Consider the following 18,028-nt stretch of genomic DNA (forward strand, 5'->3'; position numbering starts at 1 on the left):
GATTCCTGGAAGAAACCAAACGTTCGAGCCTGCCAGGCACCCAAAAAAACGGGGTGCAAGTCAAGGAGGATGGGAGAAAAACGCAGCAAGCTGTCTCTGCTGCAGATTTCTTCCCCCCCCCCTTCGTTCAGGGCCCTGGGAAGGGAAAGTTGGAAGGCAAATTTCCTCCCCCCCCCACACCCACACTTAATAGAATGGGAAGGGGTGTGGAATTATTTCAAATTGAGGTAATTGGAAGGGGAATAAATTTAATTTGGGCCAGGTTGAAATGGAAAAGGGAGAATTCACCAAAGGGTTTCTGTCTAACCTGATATCTGTTGAGAGCCAAACCAACACATGACTTTCAAGAGCTGAGACCAAGTTAAAACTGGGTCTCTAGCAAGAGGGGGCGTGTCGAGTTTGGCTACTTGGTCTCAAGAGCAGGCAGATTTTGAATACCCATTGGTGGATTCTCCATCTCCTGTACTGGAGAAACACTTGTTACAAACTCATCCAAAGTCAAGTAGAGTGAACTATTAGGCAGAAACAGGACAAACCTCTTTCAAACGGTAGAAACAAAGACACACTCCTCCCCTCAAGTTTTAAGTGAGATGCAAACCTACACAATCACAAAGCAATGGGGGAGTAAACAAATACAGTCCAAGTGGCCGAAACTGAGTATTTGAATAAAGAAGAAATAAAATTTCTGTACGCTAATATATCTATTTACATTCTTCTAATTTATTTATGAAAATTTGTAAAAATTGGGAATTTGCTTAGCATTTGAATTATTTTAAATATGCTAGAAAAATTATCCAACTATAATTTCTCTATTTGTAGATGTAAATTATCTTTCTCCGATTAAAAGTGACATAAATAGATGGTTGAGCTTGTTTGCAAGAATTGTATTACTAGGATGTATTTAGCAGAGTTCCAGGTTCGCATTTTAAAGATCTTTCAAGAATATTAGAAATTATTAAGGATTTCCAGATTTTCGTCTAAATTACCACTAGGTTAAAATACTGGGGGTTTTAATTGTCCTAATTTTCACTTTTATCACTGGACATTCATTTTTATTTTTATTTCTGCACAGAATTATGAAAAAGGTGTAACGTTACTTTTTATTATTATTATTATTATTAAATTAAATTTATATCCCGCCCTTCTCCTTGCGGACTCAGGGCGGCTAACAATCGATTAAAAAATACACAAATAACAATTACAGGATTAAAATTAATTAAAAGGAAATATTTAAGTATGGTCTAATTTCTCACCTCTTTGAGGTTTCTCGTCGACTGCGGGAGGGCGGCAGCTCCTTCCGCAGCTCGAGTTACTCCTTAGGGCTGACGAAGCAAAGATCGCCCAGTAAGATGGCCAATCACACAGCCGCACCAGTCGAAAGTCACAAGAACATCTTAGCGTAAAGAACCACCGTGGATGATCCAGGTGAGATCTTTCCCTTCCTCTCTTTATCCTATTTTTTCCTTTTTTTTTCCTGTAAAAAGCCTTTTTGGAATTATTTCCCTGCCTCGAGAGAGCGGCGTTCGTTAATGTGGGAAGAGAAGCTTTGAACAAAATGAAAGAATAGCTAAATTTTATTGACTATTTTTGCTTCTATTTACTTTGGGGTCCCGAAAAAATTCTTATTATTGAACTTCATTATTTGACCTAGTTCATATATGGAGAATATTATTTTTTTTAATTTTTTTAATGTTGTTTTGGGTGTCTGGGAAAAGATTGTATAATCTACTGACGACACCTTGTGGTGAAATTTAAAACTACAACTGCCTTCTCTTGTTTGATGCTGAGGTTGGTTTTGACCTTCAAATCATCACAAAAAGGAAACAATAAAGAAGTTGAAACAGCTGCAATTGTGGGGGTGGACATTGGCTAACTGCTATCAAATATAGCCCTCACTAAAAGATAAAAGGATTGCTCCTAGCCATTATGGAAATGGAGAAACCCTATTTACAACTTAACTGTAAACGTATACTGGAAAAAAAATATGAAGCCACTGAGCAAGTATGCGCTAAAATAAAAGAGATTACTACAGAAATAAAAAACAAAAACCCTATTTTAAATTTACAAACTGAACCCCAGATTTCACCTGATCATCTTACAGACCAAAAAACAACAGAAGAGGAATTAAGTAACACCAAAGAGGATTTTAAGTCATTTTACATACAACCTATTGAGATTTTTGATGAACAAAAAGTAACTTTAACTAAACTATATACAACTTCAAAAGCGACAGGAATTGATGTACAAAATCAACTACTAACTACAAAATTGGACATAACTGAGTGTCTTACTCAGCAGAATCAAACATTGAGACCTGAATCTCTAAAGCAACAAGGGATTAATTACAAAGGAGTCAGCTTTCCTAAACAGAAAATGGGATGGGTTTTTTTTTATCCAAATGATACTACGAGGAATAAAGAGAGACTCATTTCTTGATATAGAAGCCTTGTTATGGAAACCTGCTTGGCACAAAAAGAAAGCCAGAATAAGACTTAAAAATGAGTTTTAAAATTGTATGTAATGGATTACAAAGGCTGTTTAGACACGGACTGATCTAAGGTTTAAGACTCAGACCTATAACTGAGAAGAAAATCTTTTGCTTAGTAGAATAAATATGTGAAATAGAGTAAGACTGTATTTTTTAATTAATATCTTTATTCTATGTATGATAATTATTCTGTAATATTATGTTATGAAAAGAGGGAAATTGGGGATACACGAAGCATAAATATTAGGCCTATGTATGGTTAAATTGAGACATTTCAGGTGACACTGACAAAATATTGTAAACTTTCAGCGTTTCATATTGCTATGATTTTGGAGCATTTAATTTAATTTAACTTTATTTTTGACAGCAGCTACCCTCTTCTCAAGGGCATAATAAAAAGTCTGCTGACCTTAGCAAGTTTACTAAAAAGTAAATTATATTCAATGCAAGATATTCTACTTCCAAATTGGTGTACATAAGAAAGAAGATCTATTTAAATCTGATTTCTTCATGTTATATTAATGGATCTGCAACCAAGAGAGAAAATTATAAAATTATCACATGAAAACATGTCTAATGTCTTACATTTATTTTAGCTTCTTTCTTCCTATTTATTATTCACCCTAGATGGCTTCTGAGGCTATATTAAAATGGCTACATGTGGCCATGTCCCAGATTATTGAGCACTCAAAGTACATCAAGGGTCGGAAGACTGATCTGGTTTTTATTTCAGGTGAATGCAAAGTGATCTAAGAGCTAAGACCATTATTATCTATTCCTTTTTATGATCAGACAACTTGCTGATAGCTTTGGAGTTTTCTGGTGCTGTTGTCCCCTGCAAGGAGATGGGAGCTATTAAATCACTCCATCCTGCCTGGGTGCTTGATGGTTTTCAAATGATAATCAGGAGTTTTCTGATTCTTTGATGGGCAGTTTATCTGAAACCCTGATCAATCTTTGGAGTGAGTATTAGCAGCGATCAATAGGATTGCAAGAGGTGGCCTTTCTGTATATGCTTATCCTGTTTCAGGCCAACAACAGGCAAACACAGATGTTAGTTTGCAAAGGTTTTACTTCTGGATAAAGCAAGTATAGGCAGTAGAAGGCAGAGTGTGTTTGCAAGCACCTCAGCAAAGTCCCAATAACACATGAGCCTGCTTACAAACAAGTTCCAAACTGGGAGATCCAAAGCAGTGGGCAAAGGTATTACAAATTCATAGTTCACATAATTAAATTTTATATCTAAGTCATCAGTCAATCCAGTTTCAGAGTGATAGAATTTTGGGAGGCAAAGGGTACAAAGCTTGAGATAGAATGATTATACCAAAGGAGTTTGTCTTATGTAAAGTCTCTGTCAAGTGGCAGCCGATAAAGGCTGAGATGCCAGGCAAGGAGATAAATAGAGGAACTTTGACCTGCTTGGCATGGAGAATGAATCACTCAAGATCCTGGTCCACATCAATTCCCTAGATATACTTCTGATGATAGTTGGCAGGGTCAGCCTCAGGTGCTAAATTGCTTACTGATGCCTGGTACATTCAGAGTAGACTCCTCAGTATCAGAGTCCTTCAAGTCTAAGTGAGCTGGATTTGTTAACACTGATCCTGGGGGAATTCTTGGTTTTATGAACAGCTCTAGGAAATGATTATAATAGAGACATGCCTACAGTGCTGCTGGGAAAGACAATGAAAGAGACTGAATGAATGCTTGTACAATTCCATATTAAAGCCTTCACAATAGTGATAAGAATAGTGAGATAAAATTGTTTACCTGCTCTTATTGCATTTGCAGATCACAATCCCAAAGACCTTTCTGAAAAAACTTACGGTATTAATAGAGAGGAGGGAAACTTAATGGGCACATTGAGGAATAGTATAAGAATCTGACAGATAAAGATATTCAGATTCATTTGAAGTTGGACTCTGGCTGGGCAGTTCCCTTTGTGTTGAATGTAGAGGGGTCTTGCCCTATTAGAAAAATTTATGAGCCTTGAGGAAATGAATAAAGTTCTTGGAGATGTTAACATTATCAACTGTATATCATATCATTCCTCTTGGGGAGGAACAGACTGTGAGCCTCAACCCTAGCAAGACTGAGTGCTCTAGATTTCAAGCCAAGGATTTACCATCTTAAGCTGTTGATTTGGTAGCAGTTCCCTAGGTAAAACATATATGTTATTTAAAAGTTTTTCTGGAGTCTTGACTCCTACTCAATGGGCAAGTAGCAGCCAGGACTATGAGAGCTTTTGCACAAATTCATTTTCCAGGATTGAGAGGAACTTCTACAACTACACATGCTTTAGTCACCTTCCACTTGGCTACCCTCAAACAACACCCAGAAGTTACAATCATTCCAGAATGTAGCATTACAAGCAATTATGCTATTTCTCGTTTTGCCCATGTAACATCTCTGCTCTATGACCTGGACAGTTACTAAAAGAATTCTGATTGCAATTCAAAGTACTGATTATTGCCTATAATGTCCTTTTTAACTTAGGATCTGATTGTCTTGTCTTTCTTCTATAATTTCTACCCAAGCTGTAAAAATCTAGTAAAGTTGATATATATTAGATCCCAGCTATAAAGCATTGTCACCTTGCAAGACCTAGGAGGTATCTCTTCTCTGTAGCAGTCTGTTTTATAGAAGAATGACCCTTACCTGTTGAGCTTTCATAAAACTCTTCCACCAAATGTGTAATGACATTCCCTAGTAGTCTATTGTGATATCATTTTAATTCTTTTAAGTTAGTTATAATTCCCAACATACAGTTACATTTAATTATCTGTTTTGATGATCCTAATATCTTTATAATCACTTTAAGCCAAATATATAAGCCACCTACAGTTTATTTCAGCAGTTGAGGCAGTGATTGAGGCAGCGAACGAATGAATGAATGAATGAATGAATGAATGAATGAAAGAAAGAAAGAAAGAAAATGAATAGCAAAGTAAGCATTATTTCAAAAGGAGCAATGCTACTATGAAGTCTACCTGGGTCTATCTTAGAAGTAGTTTCATTCCTTGGATTAAGATGATTGCACTGCATCAAGACACTCCTTCTACTTACCACTGGATCTGTTCTTACGGTTTGATTTACCACCTGTAAGAAGCATCTTGAGACTGTTCCGAAACATGATTGTTCTGGTCTATCAGCACGACCCAGAAGCTATATAAAAAAAAATAAAATGTATCCATTAACTAATTTTTGGTCATTATTAACAAGGAGTAAAATTGAGATACAAATCTTTATAACAGCTCTTTATATTAACAAGGTAACATCCAAAATCCAACATTTAAAAACTCCTTAGTTTTTGAATAAAGTCTTATAGAAGAGATTTTCTATCTTCCAGGCATGGCTGGAATACTTAGGTATTTCTGGATTCTGTTCTACTTCATCTGTTTACAGTTTGGGACATGACTGGATTCTGCAAATTAGGTAAAACTGGCAAGTTATTCCCCTATGCTGTTAATTAACAATATAGTTTTACTGCAGACAGCCCATGTCTTACATAGGTGGTCAGGAATGCCAAATCTATATAAACAGAAAATGTCAAGTGGTGATCTTCTACTGAAAGAGTTATTGGAACTAAAGATGAGCTAGTGGAACTAAAGTGTGAAGAGATTTACAGTAATTCAAAAGGACCCATGTTAGGTATCTCATTTACTAATATACTTACCAACTGATATACTTCAAATGAACACTAACCAAATGAACAAACATTTCTTCAATATTATACTACTCTTGAATGTGTTCTGAAATGTTATGCTTATTTGAAAATACAAGAGCATCAACATAAGCGTTGAATTTACCTTTTATCTTTTCAGATCATTTGTGAAGAAATAAATGAAGAAGAATCAAAAGCCATAGGAGTAACTGAGTAAGATTTTTTACAGATTACAACCCAAAGATAAATTACAGAGAAATAACATGCCTTTATACCAGGGATGTCAAATTGCCGGCCCACAGGCCAGACACGTCATGCAGAAGCCGCGCCCACCCCACTGCCAGCAATGGCAAAACAGTCCCGATATGTCACGCGACATCATGTGACATCGCGAGTTTGACATGTCTGCTTTATACTATCTCTGGGTTGCTTGCTATTCTTTGTACGTAAACTATCAAAATCAGAACAGAATAGAGCTGGAAGGGACAGAGGTCTTCTAGTCCATCCCCCTGCTCAAGCAGGAGAGCCTATATCAGGCCTTTTCAACCGGTGGTACTCAGTGGTACATTGGCTCCTGCCAGGTGGTACGCAGCGAAGGGTGAGAGACAGAGGGGGGCTTTTGCAAGTGAAGGGTGAGAGAGCACAAGGGTTTTTGTGAGTGAATGTTGAGAGAGCGCAAGCAACTTTTGCGAGAGAAGGGTTAGAGAGAGAGAGAGAGCACAAGGGGCTTTTGCAAGCGAAGGCTGAGTGAGCGTGTGAGGGGCTTTTGCGACCAAAGGGTGAGAGATGGAGCACAAGAGGGGCTTTTGCAAGCAAAGGATGAGAGAGTGTGAGGGCCTATTGTAAGAGAAGGGTTACAGATAGAGAGATCGAGAGGCTTTTGCAAGTAAAGGGTGAGTGTGTGTGTGAGGGGCTTTTGCGAGTGAAGGGTAAAAGAGAGAGAGCATGTGAGGGGCTTTTGTGAGTGAAGAGTGTGAGAGAGAGCACGAGGGACTTTTGCAAGCGAAAGGTGAGAGAAAGAGCATGAGGGGCTTTTGCGAGTGAAGAGTGTGAAAGAGAGCACGAGGAGCTTTTGCAAGCGAAAGGTGAGAGAGAGAGCACGAGGGGCTTTTGCAAGCGAAGGGTGAGAGCACAAGGGGCTTTTGAGAGCGAATGGTAAGAGACAGAAAGCACAAGAGCTTTTGTGAGTGAAGGGCTAGAGAGAGAACGCAAGAATCTTTTGCAAGAGAACAATGAGAGCGCGAGAGAGCGTGAGGGGCTTTTGCGAGCAAAGGGTGTGAGAGAGAAATTGAGAGGGGCTTTTGCAAGCGAAGTGTGAGGAGAAAGAGAATAGAATAGAGCTGGAAGGGACCTTGGAGGTCTTCTAGTCCAGCCCCGCTTAAGCAGGAGTACCTATACCATTTCAGACAAGTGACTATCTAGTCTCTTCATAAAAACCTCCAATGATGGAGCACCCACAATTTCTGAAAGCAAGCTGTTCCACTGGCTAATTGTCCTCATTGTTAGGAAGTTTCTCCTTAATTCCAGGTTGCTTCTCTCTTTGATCAGTTTCCAACCACTGTTTCTTATCCTGCCCTCTAGTGCTTTGGAGAATAGTTTGACCCCCTCTTCTTTGTGGCAGCCCCTCAAATACTGGAATACTGCTATCATGTCACCCCTATTTCTTCTTTTCTTTAGACTAGCCAAACCCAAATCCTGTAGCCATTCTTCATATGTTTTAATCTTCAAGCCTTTGATCATTTTAGTTGCTCTTCTCTGAACTTTTTCCAAAGTCTCAACATCTTTTTTGTAGTATGGTGACCAAAATTGGTTGCAGTATTCCAGGTGTGGTCTTACTAGGGTTTTATAAAGCGGTATTAATACTTTGTGTGATCTTGATTTTATGCCTCTGTTTATACAACCCAGGATTGTATTAGCTTTTTTGGCGGCGGTTGCACACTGCTGGCTCATAGTCAAGTGATCGTCCACTAGGTCTCCAAAGTCTCTCTCACAGTTACTGTTTTTGAGCCAGGTCCCGCCTAATCTGTACTAATATATTTGATTTTTCCTGCCTAAATGTAAAACTTTGCTTTTCTCCACCTTAAAATTCATTTTGTTGGATAGGGCCCATTGTTCAAGTTTCTCTCGATCTTTTTGGATCCTGAGCTTGTCTTCTGGGGTATTGACTATTCCTGCCAGTTTAGTGTCATCTGCAAATCTGATGAGTTCCCCTTCAATTCCCTCATCTACGTCATTTATGAAGATATTACAATACTGGGCCTAAGACGGAGCCTTGTGATACCCCACTGCTTACTTCTCTCCATATGGATATAGTACCATTGAGTATGGTTTGTCAGCCAGCTACAGATCCATCTGGCGGTGATGTTGTCTATTCCATCTTTTTCTAACTTACTAAGCAGCAGGGTGTGGTCTACTTTGTCAAATGCCTTGTTGAAATCTAAGTATACTACGTCCACAGCGTTTCGCTGGTCTACAAATTTAGTCACTTTAGCAAAGAATGAAATAAGATTGGTTTGGCATGATCTCTTTTTAACAAACCCTTGCTGGCTACTGTTTATAACTTTGTTTGCTTCTAGTTGTTAGCAGATCTGTTTTTTTTAACAAGTTTTATTGATTTTTTCTTTTTACAACCAGGTGCTTGAGAAACAACGTGGTGACAGGGTAATCAATTATCCAAAAGCAAAATCATACATATGTAATTCAGATTAAATCATTAAAAACTCTCTATTCCCTCAAATAATATAATATATTCAAATTAATGTATTTTTCAATAAAGTTCAATCAATCAAAAGAATCATCAATAACATTTCATCTATATAAATCCAGATCCTGTATTGAGCTTTACTATTTACAATTACCATATTCTAATTTAGTTTAGATAAACATATTGTTAACACTTCAGGTGTCTCTCCTTTCCCTTTTTCCTTAACATAATCAGTGACTCATTTATTAATATCATTACTTCTTTTATCAAAAATCCCTCTTATTCTCCTTCCATTACAAAATAACTATCCTTCCTCAAAACAAGAATATTACTCCAAAAAATACATTTCTACTCTATTTTAAATCTATAATCTATCAATCAATATCTATGTAAAACTCTTTTAACCCACTCAATAAAATTTAAATTCGATCCAAATAATTGTTATATCCACAACAAACATATTAATACAAAGAAAAACATATTCTCACTAAGTTCACATATTTAATTAATCTTTATTCAATCAGGATCTCTAACGTCTTATTTAGCAATCTTAAACCTTGAATCAATCCGTGTCTAAAAAGCCTTTTAAACCCATTGTGTACAGTTTTAGGTCACACTCTTAAATCTTATTCTAGCTTTCTTTTTGTGCCAAGCAAGTTTCCATAACAAAGCCTCTATATCAACAAATAAGTCTCTCTTTATTCCTTGTGGTATCATTTGAGTCAAGAAAGAGCGTCCCCTACTCTGTTTTAGGGATCTGATTCCTTTGTAAATAATCCCTTATTTTAAAAATTCAAGTCTCGATATTTGAATCTGCTGAGTAACACACTCAATTATATCCAGTTTTGTGGTTAATAGTCGGTTATCAAAATTGCCGTAGTCCTCAATCAGTTGTATTTGCACTTCTGGTTCCGGATTGCGGCGTGTGCAGCCGCACGGAGAGACTTCTCTCTTCGCCGGTTGTTTTCCCTCTGCCAGTAGACCCTTAATCGGGTCGAAAAGTCGCCCTGGAGGGGCGACTACTGTTGAGGTCTCGTCGACTGTGGAAGGGCGGCAGCTCCTTCTGCAGTCCGAGATTGCTCCTTAGGGCCGAGGGAGAAAAGATCGACCAGTAAAATGGCCGATCACTTTGCTGCTGTAACCAGAAGTCAGAAGAACATCTAAGCGCAAAGAACCACCGTGGTTGATCTGGGTGAGACTTTTTTTTCTCCTCTCTTAGCCCTTTTCTCTTTTTTGTTTCCTGTAAAAAGCATTTTTGGAATTATTTCCCTGCTTTAAGAGAGCGGCGTTTGTTAGTGTGGGAAGAGAAGCTTTGAAAATGGAATGAAAATTAACTTCAATTGACTATTTTTTATTTCTATTTACTTTGGGGCCTTGAAAAAAATTTTATTATTGAATTTTATTACTGGATTTAGTTTATATGTGAAGAATATTATTTTTTTCTGATTTGGTCAACGTCATTTTTGGTGTCTGGGAAGAGATTTTACAGTCTACTGAGGACATCCTGTGGAGAAATTTAAAATAATAATAATAATAATAATAATAATAATAATAATAATAATAATAATAATAATAATAATAATAAGAAGAAGAAGAAGAAGAAGAAGAAGAAGAAGAAGAAGAAGAAGAAGAAGAAGAAGAAGAAGAAGAAGAAGAAGAAGAAGAAGAAGAAGAAGAAGAAGAAGAAGAAGAAGATGGAAGGGACCTTGGAGGTCATCGAGTCCAACCCCCTGCTCAGGCAGGAATCCCTACACCATTTCGGACAAATGGCTGTCCAGTCTCTTCTTAAAAACTTCTAGTGTTAGAGCATTCACTGTTTCTGGAGGCAGGTTTTTCCATTGGTTAATTGTTCTAACTGTCAGGAAGTTTCTCCTTAGTTCTAGGTTGCTTCTCTCCTTGATTAGTTTCCATCCATTGCTTCTTGTCCTGCCCTCAGGCGCTTTGGAGAATAGCTTGACTCCCTCTTCTTTGTGGCAGCCCCTGAGATATTGAAACATTATCATGTCCCCCCTAGTCCTTCTCTTCGGTAAACTAGACATACCCAATTCCAGCAACCGTTCCTCATATGTTTTAGCCTCCAGTCCCCTAATCATCTTTGTTGCTCTTCTCTGTACTCTTTCTAGAGTCTCAGCATCTTTTTTACATCGTGGTGGCCCAAACTGGATGTAGTATTCCAAGGGTACTATACTTGTACATTTGGTTTTTCTTGCCTAAATGTAGAACCCCTACTTTTTTCACCATTGAATTTCATTTTGTTAGATAGTGCCCAGTGTTCAAGTCTGTCCAGGTCCTCCTGTATCCTAAGCCTGTCTTCTGGAGTGTTGGCTATTCCTGCCAGCTTGGTGTCATCTGCAAATTTGATGAGTTCCCCATCTATCCCCTCGTCCAAATCGTTGATGAAGATGTTGAAGAGCACTGGGCCTAGAACAGAGCCCTGGGGCACCCCTCTACACACTTCCCTCCATGTAGATGCAGTTCCATTGAGGACCACACACTGAGTACGGCTGGTCAGCCAGCTACGGATCCATCTGGTGGTGATGTTGTCTAACCCACATTTTTCTATCTTATCGAGTAGTAGGTTGTGATCTACTTTATCAAATGCCTTACTGAAGTCCAAGTAAATTACATCCACAGCATTCCTCTGGTCCACTAATTTTGTCACTTGGTCAAAGAATGCAATAAGGTTTGTCTGGCATGATCTGTTTTTGACAAACCTATGTTGGCTTTTAGTAGTGATTTTGTTTGCCTCTAGGTGTTCGCTGATTCGTTGTTTGATTATCTTTTCCAGAATCTTCCCAGGTATTGAGGTCAGGCTGATAGGTCTGTAATTTCCTGGATCCATTTTCTTTCCTTTTTTGAAGATGGGAACTACATCAGCTCTTTTCTGATGCTGAGATTGGCTTTGACCTTCAGATCATCATAAAAGAGAAAAGACAAAGAAAGTTAACAGTTGTTAAATTTGTGGGGATGGACACTGGCTAAATGTTATTAAATACAGCCTCCACTAAAAGATAACAGAACTGTTTCTAGTTACTATTGAAATGGAGAAACCCTATTCACAACTCAATTATAAACTTATATTAGAAAAAATCTATGAAGCCACTGAGCAAATATGTCTGCAAATAAAAGAGAGTACTACAGAAATAAAAAACAGAAACTCTACTTTGAATTTACAAACCGACCTTCAGATTTCATCTGACTATTCCACAGACCAAAAAATAACAGAAGAGGAATTAATCAACATTAAAGAAGATTCTATCTCATTCTATGTATAACCTATTGAGATTCCTGATGATCAAAAAATGACTGTAACTAAACCATCCACAATTTCAAATTAACAGATCTGTTTTTTGATTATCCTTTCCAAGATCTTCCCAGGTATTGATGTTAGATTGATTGGTCTGTAGTTTCCTGGGTTTGGTTTTTTCCCCCTTTCTTGAAGATGGGAACCATATCAGCCCTTTTCCAATCCTCAGATACTTCCCCGATGCTCCAGGATTTTTGAAACAACTCTGAGATGTAATCTGTCGGGTCCCAGTGATTTATATTCGTCAAGGTTGGATAGGTGTTCTCTTACCATTTTCTTGCTTATTTTAATATTTGTTTCTACTTTGTCTTTTGCAGTAGTTTTTTTTTGGCATGTTGGGCTATAATTTCTTTTTGTGTGAAGATTGATGCAAAAAATGAGTTAAGAAGCTCTGTTTTCTCCCTATTGTCTGTAATTTCCTTGCCATCTTCTCTCTTTAGTGCAGGGGTCCCCAACCTCTGGTTTGTGGACCAGTACCGGTCCGCACAAACAAGCAAAGCCCCATCCGCGGGATGCAGGCAACACATAAAACCACGCACCCTCCAGTTTCCGGAAAAACCTCTCTCCACGGAATCGGTCCCTGGTGCCCAAAAGTTGGGGACTTTCACTTTAGTGGACCAACTGTTTCCTTGACTTTTTTTTCTTGTTATTAATATGTTGAAAGAAACTGTTTTTAATTGTCCTTGATTTCTGTTGCAAGTCTTAGTTCATTCAGAGCCTTTGCTTTCCTGACTTCATCTTTCCATTTCTTGTACTTGTCCTTTTTGTCTTTCAGTTTGTCAGAGAGCACTTTGTGCAGCCATGCTGGTTTCTTCTTGAATTTCTTTTGAAGTTTAAGACTCTGGATGGATTATTTTCTATTGCTTGTGTTTTCATTATATTGAATTTCAGTATGACATGATCACTTTCACCCAAGGTTGACAGCAACTTCAACTCCCTCGATCACTTCTTCTCTATTAGTAAGAATTAGGTCCAGTATAGCTTTACTTCTAGTTCCCTCCTCCCCCTTTTGGATGATAAAATTGTTAGCTAGGTTGATTAAGAATCTGTTTGATCTCCCGCTCGCTGCAGTTTGTCTCCCAGTTGATATCTGGATAGTTGTAGTCTCCTATTACTACTGTGGTATACAAAATTTTGTTAATTGGTTGGCAAAGAGTTCATCTATTTCTTCTGATTGGTTGGGTGGCCTGTAATATAGACCTATGGCAATGTCACTTTTTATATTGACCCATATACATTCTGGAGGGATTTTATCTTTAATCACGTGCATTTCTGTAGATATCTAGTTTGCTCTTACATATAATGCAACTCCTTCTCCTCTTTTTGTAGATCTATTTCTTTTGAACAATTTGTATCCATCCATCAGTACATTCTAGTAACGGGTTTCATCCCACCAGGTTTCTGTAATGCCTACTATGTCATACCTGCCCTCATGAAATTCTTTATAGAAAAGACAGTTTTACCTAAGATCAATAATCTATAGTGTTATGTTGAAGAAAAGTGGGTGTGCTGGGCAATGATAATATTGGAGAAAAAACAGCAACATTTGTTTTCTTTTCCTTTAACTGACTTTTTTCAAAATTTTCAGTAGAAAAGCTGGTAATGTGCATATAAGAATCATTTTATGAAATATGAATTAAATAATTACTATACAATTGTAAATAACATTATTCTTTTGCTGTCATTTTCACCTGATCCCTAATGATTAACCTTTTCCCATTACCTTACCACTGGGGCATAAGCCCTATGCTACAGACTGGGAAATAAGCAGCTTCTTACACTTATTGCAAAATACCACGATCAGAAATGTGAGGCAGAAAATGAAAAACAATTTGAGTTTCAAAGCAGCAGAAGAAAGATCTCAATGAGAAACAACCCCTAAGAGTCAAGTAACATGTGATTTCATAAATACCTAAATGTTACATGTACCTCATAAGTTATACATTCTATGCTCTTAAAGTGGTAAATGTTCCATCTACTTTGATTTTTTAAATAAAAAAAATACCCTGAGGAAAAAATAATTTAAATTTCTAGCAATATTATATTACTAGGAAGCATTGATTCTTAGTGATTAAGGCATCAAGAATTCTTTTGTGAAAGCAGGTAAGATAGACATTTGTCTATAATATTCTATCTGAAATACATGAAAGAGCACTGCAAGTTCTTTTGTTTAGCAAAAAAGTCCATACTTCAGATTTAAAACTTCTATATGTGTACTTTAAGATATATATCCTTTTATACAGATTTGTTGATAGAAGTATTCATTTATACATGTCATAAGTATTAGCACTGAACTTTTCCATGAATGCTGTTTAATTGGTTATTAGTCTTCCAACATAACATTTGTAAAGGTAGCTTTACGACCATCATTCCGTGACTATTCAAAGTTATGAATGTGCTGGTTATGATCATTCCTAAAGTTATAGTTGTTGTAGGGCCCGTTGTGGTCACATGGTGATCTACGCAATTGGAAATCTGTTTGCATGTCAAGTCCCGGCTAAAAAAGCCCAATCAAGCAAAACACCAGAGTCACTGCGTTCTCTAATGTAAACTTTTATTGGACAGGAATCAAACTGGCATAATTGAATTAAAGCTAGCTCTGAGGAAATGGCAGGAAGCAGATAATTAAAAAAGTAAAATCCTCCCTCCCCTCTCTGACAGATCAGGTCACATTGTCCAATACATCTTCTGATAATTGTTATGAGAAGAACCTTCAGTTCCCCAAAACAACTCAATGGCTCTCAGCTCTCATGGTAATAAGAGACACCTGTAGACCCCAAACTCTCCCTAACCCCAACCCCATTCTGTTAGCAAGCAGGAAAAATTACAGCAGTTCTAAAGGCAGTAGATTTCGTAGCTTGACATTGTACTTATGATTGGTTGCCAAGCACCCTGTAATCATGTTATTGCCATCTGTAATCTTTCCTGTTGTCTTCTTCAGAAAGCTGTTTGTTTGTCTGTCTGTCTGTATATCTATCTATCATATTTCACATTTTTTACTTGCTCATCTCCCTCAGAAAGGGACTCTGAGAGATGTAAAATAAAATAATAATAATTTAAAAAATAATAAAAAGGTAAAAAGTTAATGAGAATGTGAGGAGGAAAGGTCATAAGTCACTGCCACCTGTCAGGAGGACCCTCTTTACTCTTTGTGGGCTGGCTGAAAAAAATCTGTGCTGATATTTAAGCAGCATTTTCAGTCATGGAGGATTTTACAGTCCCAGAGCATAGAGAGTAGCAAGGCAAAGAATCCTCCCAACAGAAATACAAGCAGTATTTTCAGTCAAGGAGGATTTTTAGCACCAGAGTTCAAAGACTGATCTTGAAAACCTTGAATTTACTTTTAATCTTTTCAGACCATTTGTGAAAATAAACTAGAAATAAATGAGGACAAATCAAAAGCCATAGAAGTTACTGAGTGAGTTTCTGCACAGATTAAAACCCAAAGATAAATTATAGAGAAATAACCTGCTCTGATATTCTATTCCAGGATACTCCACTCCAGATACGTCTCTTTGCTCTGAGGATGAAAATCCTCCCTGCCAAAATCAAAACAGGATTTTCAGCCACAGAGAATTTCAAACTTACTTGGATTTCAGCTGAGAGTATTTCAGCCGCAGAGCAGAGAAGCTTCTTTACAGCACCCCAAACTTACACATGGTTTACCCTGGGCCTCCCAGGACTTCCCCACTGCCCTGAAGCTTGGACTTCATCCATTTAATGACCAATGAACTATCTTAACAACGGTAACCAGGAGTGGGTTGTTGTTGTGGGCAAAATAGGAGGAAAAAGAGTATATGTTCACTGCCTTGAGTTGTTTATAAAAATAATAAAGGAAGGATATTATAAATACATAAATAAATAATAAACAAACAAATATGTTGAGGACTACCTGCATGTGTGTCAGGTCTTCCTAGAATTTTAATAAAAGGATGTTATTTTTTTAATTATAATTTTATTTTTATTCCAACATGTTTTTAATTGAAGTGGCAAACATACTTAATATTTCTACCTCCTATTTTTCCCATAAGAACAACGCTGTGAAGTGGGTTGGATTGTGAAAGAGTGACAGATTCAAATCAGACAGCAGACTCATGTTAAGGAAGGCCTAGAACTAAAGAGTTTCCTGGTTTCTAGGTCAGGACCTTAACCATTATATCAAACTGGTATCTAATAAATAAATATCTCTGGAGCACATTTAATTTCAGTTTCATTATTCCTGTATGGATAACATTGATCTAAAGAGAAAACTCCCCTGAAAACCTCTATTCAAAAGAGCAGAAATATATTTAAGTGTGCTCACATAAAGAATAACTGAATGGTTTGTTACAAACATAGAGAAGCGTATGCAAATTTAAAACAGAAATACAATTCTAGGGTGCTTGACTAAAAGTAGAGATAGCTCCTGTTGGATATCAGCATATTACAAGTAGTACAACACTACATAACATAAGCATTTCAACTGTTCCTTCAACACAGGGGGCAGTGGATATTTTAATATCTCACCTCAGGAAGATATTGGGAAATTGTAAATTATAGTCATGGGGGACCTCAACCTGCCATCGGCGGGTGAAACGTCGGCGGCAGCTCGGGAGTTCTTGGCCTCCATGACGACCATGGACTTGACCCAATTAGTTCATGCCCCAACTCACACGGGAGGACATACACTAGATCTAATTTTTGTCTCTGGCCAGTGGCAGAATGATCTGGAAATGGGGGAGATAATTATAGAGCCCTTGTCATGGTCAGATCATGCACTCCTTAGGATGGATTTCCGGACCGCTTCCCCCCGCCGCAGGGAGACGGAACCGCGTAGATGGTTCCGTCCCAGGCTCCTGATGGACCNCCCGACGCAGATCTCAACTAGCTCCTTGGTTTACCGAGGAGCTGAGAGAGATGAAACGCCGGAAAAGACGCCTAGAGAGCAGTTGGAGGGCTTCCCGAACCGAATCCGACCGAACACAGGTAAGGATACATGTTAGATCCTACCTTGTGGCAATGAGGGTGGCGAGGTCTAATTACTACTCCACCCTCATTGCGTCATCTGATAACCGCCCGGCCACCCTCTTCAGGGTGACCCGTTCCCTCCTTCAGTTGAGGGGAGGGGGGGATCCCCTGGTGGGGAGGGCTGAGGATTTTGCTCAATATCTGTATGACAAAGTCGCTCGGATCCGAGAGGGTTTAGACTCCGACTGGGTGGCCCCGGAGGAGGTGGCAGGAGCAAGTCTTGAGACTATTATATGGGAGGAGTTTGACTCTGTGGCTCCCGAGGACGTGGACAGGATCCTGGGGAGGCTGAATGCAACCACATGTTTACTGGATCTGTGTCCCTCCTGGCTGGTACTGGCGGCTCGGGAGGGTACACGAGCCTGGCTCCAGGGAATTATAAACGCTTCTCTACGGGAGGGTGCCTTCCCCGTGGTCCTAAAGGAGGCGGTGGTGAGGCCCCTCCTTAAGAAGCCTTCCCTGGACCCAGATGTATTGACTAACTATCGCCCAGTCTCCAACCTTCGCTTTGTGGCGAAGGTTGTTGAGAGTGTGGTTGCACAGCAATTCCCTCGGCACCTGGAGGAAACAGTCTATCTGGACCCTCTCCAGTCGGGCTTCAGGCCGGGATACAGCACGGAAACGGCATTGGTCACGTTGGTGAATGATCTCTGGAGGGTCCGGGACAGGGGTTATTCCTCTGTCCTAGTTCTTTTGGACCTCTCAGCGGCTTTTGATACTGTGGACCACAGTATCATGCTGCGGCGTTTGGGTGGGTTGGGAGTGGGAGGCACTGTTATGCGGTGGTTCTCCTCCTTCCTCACCGACCGTACGCAGTCTGTATTGGCAGGGGGACAGAGGTCGACCCCAAGGCCCCTA

General features: G+C 38.7%; 1 protein-coding gene across 1 annotated transcript in view; it reads right to left on the reverse strand.

Moving 5' to 3' along the window:
• Positions 1-18,028, reverse strand: part of TANC2 (tetratricopeptide repeat, ankyrin repeat and coiled-coil containing 2) — a 525,040-nt gene that overhangs the window by 449,215 nt on the left and 57,797 nt on the right. The window contains exon 2 of the mRNA XM_015831510.1: positions 5,555-5,653. Coding sequence (XP_015686996.1) covers positions 5,555-5,621 — 67 coding nt within the window. The 5' untranslated portion in view covers positions 5,622-5,653. The remainder of the gene's footprint in view (positions 1-5,554; positions 5,654-18,028) is intronic.

The sequence above is a fragment of the Protobothrops mucrosquamatus genome, unplaced genomic scaffold (genome assembly GCF_001527695.2).
Source record: "Protobothrops mucrosquamatus isolate PMUCROS unplaced genomic scaffold, P.Mucros_1.0 scaffold_257, whole genome shotgun sequence".
Lineage (NCBI taxonomy): Eukaryota > Metazoa > Chordata > Lepidosauria > Squamata > Viperidae > Protobothrops > Protobothrops mucrosquamatus.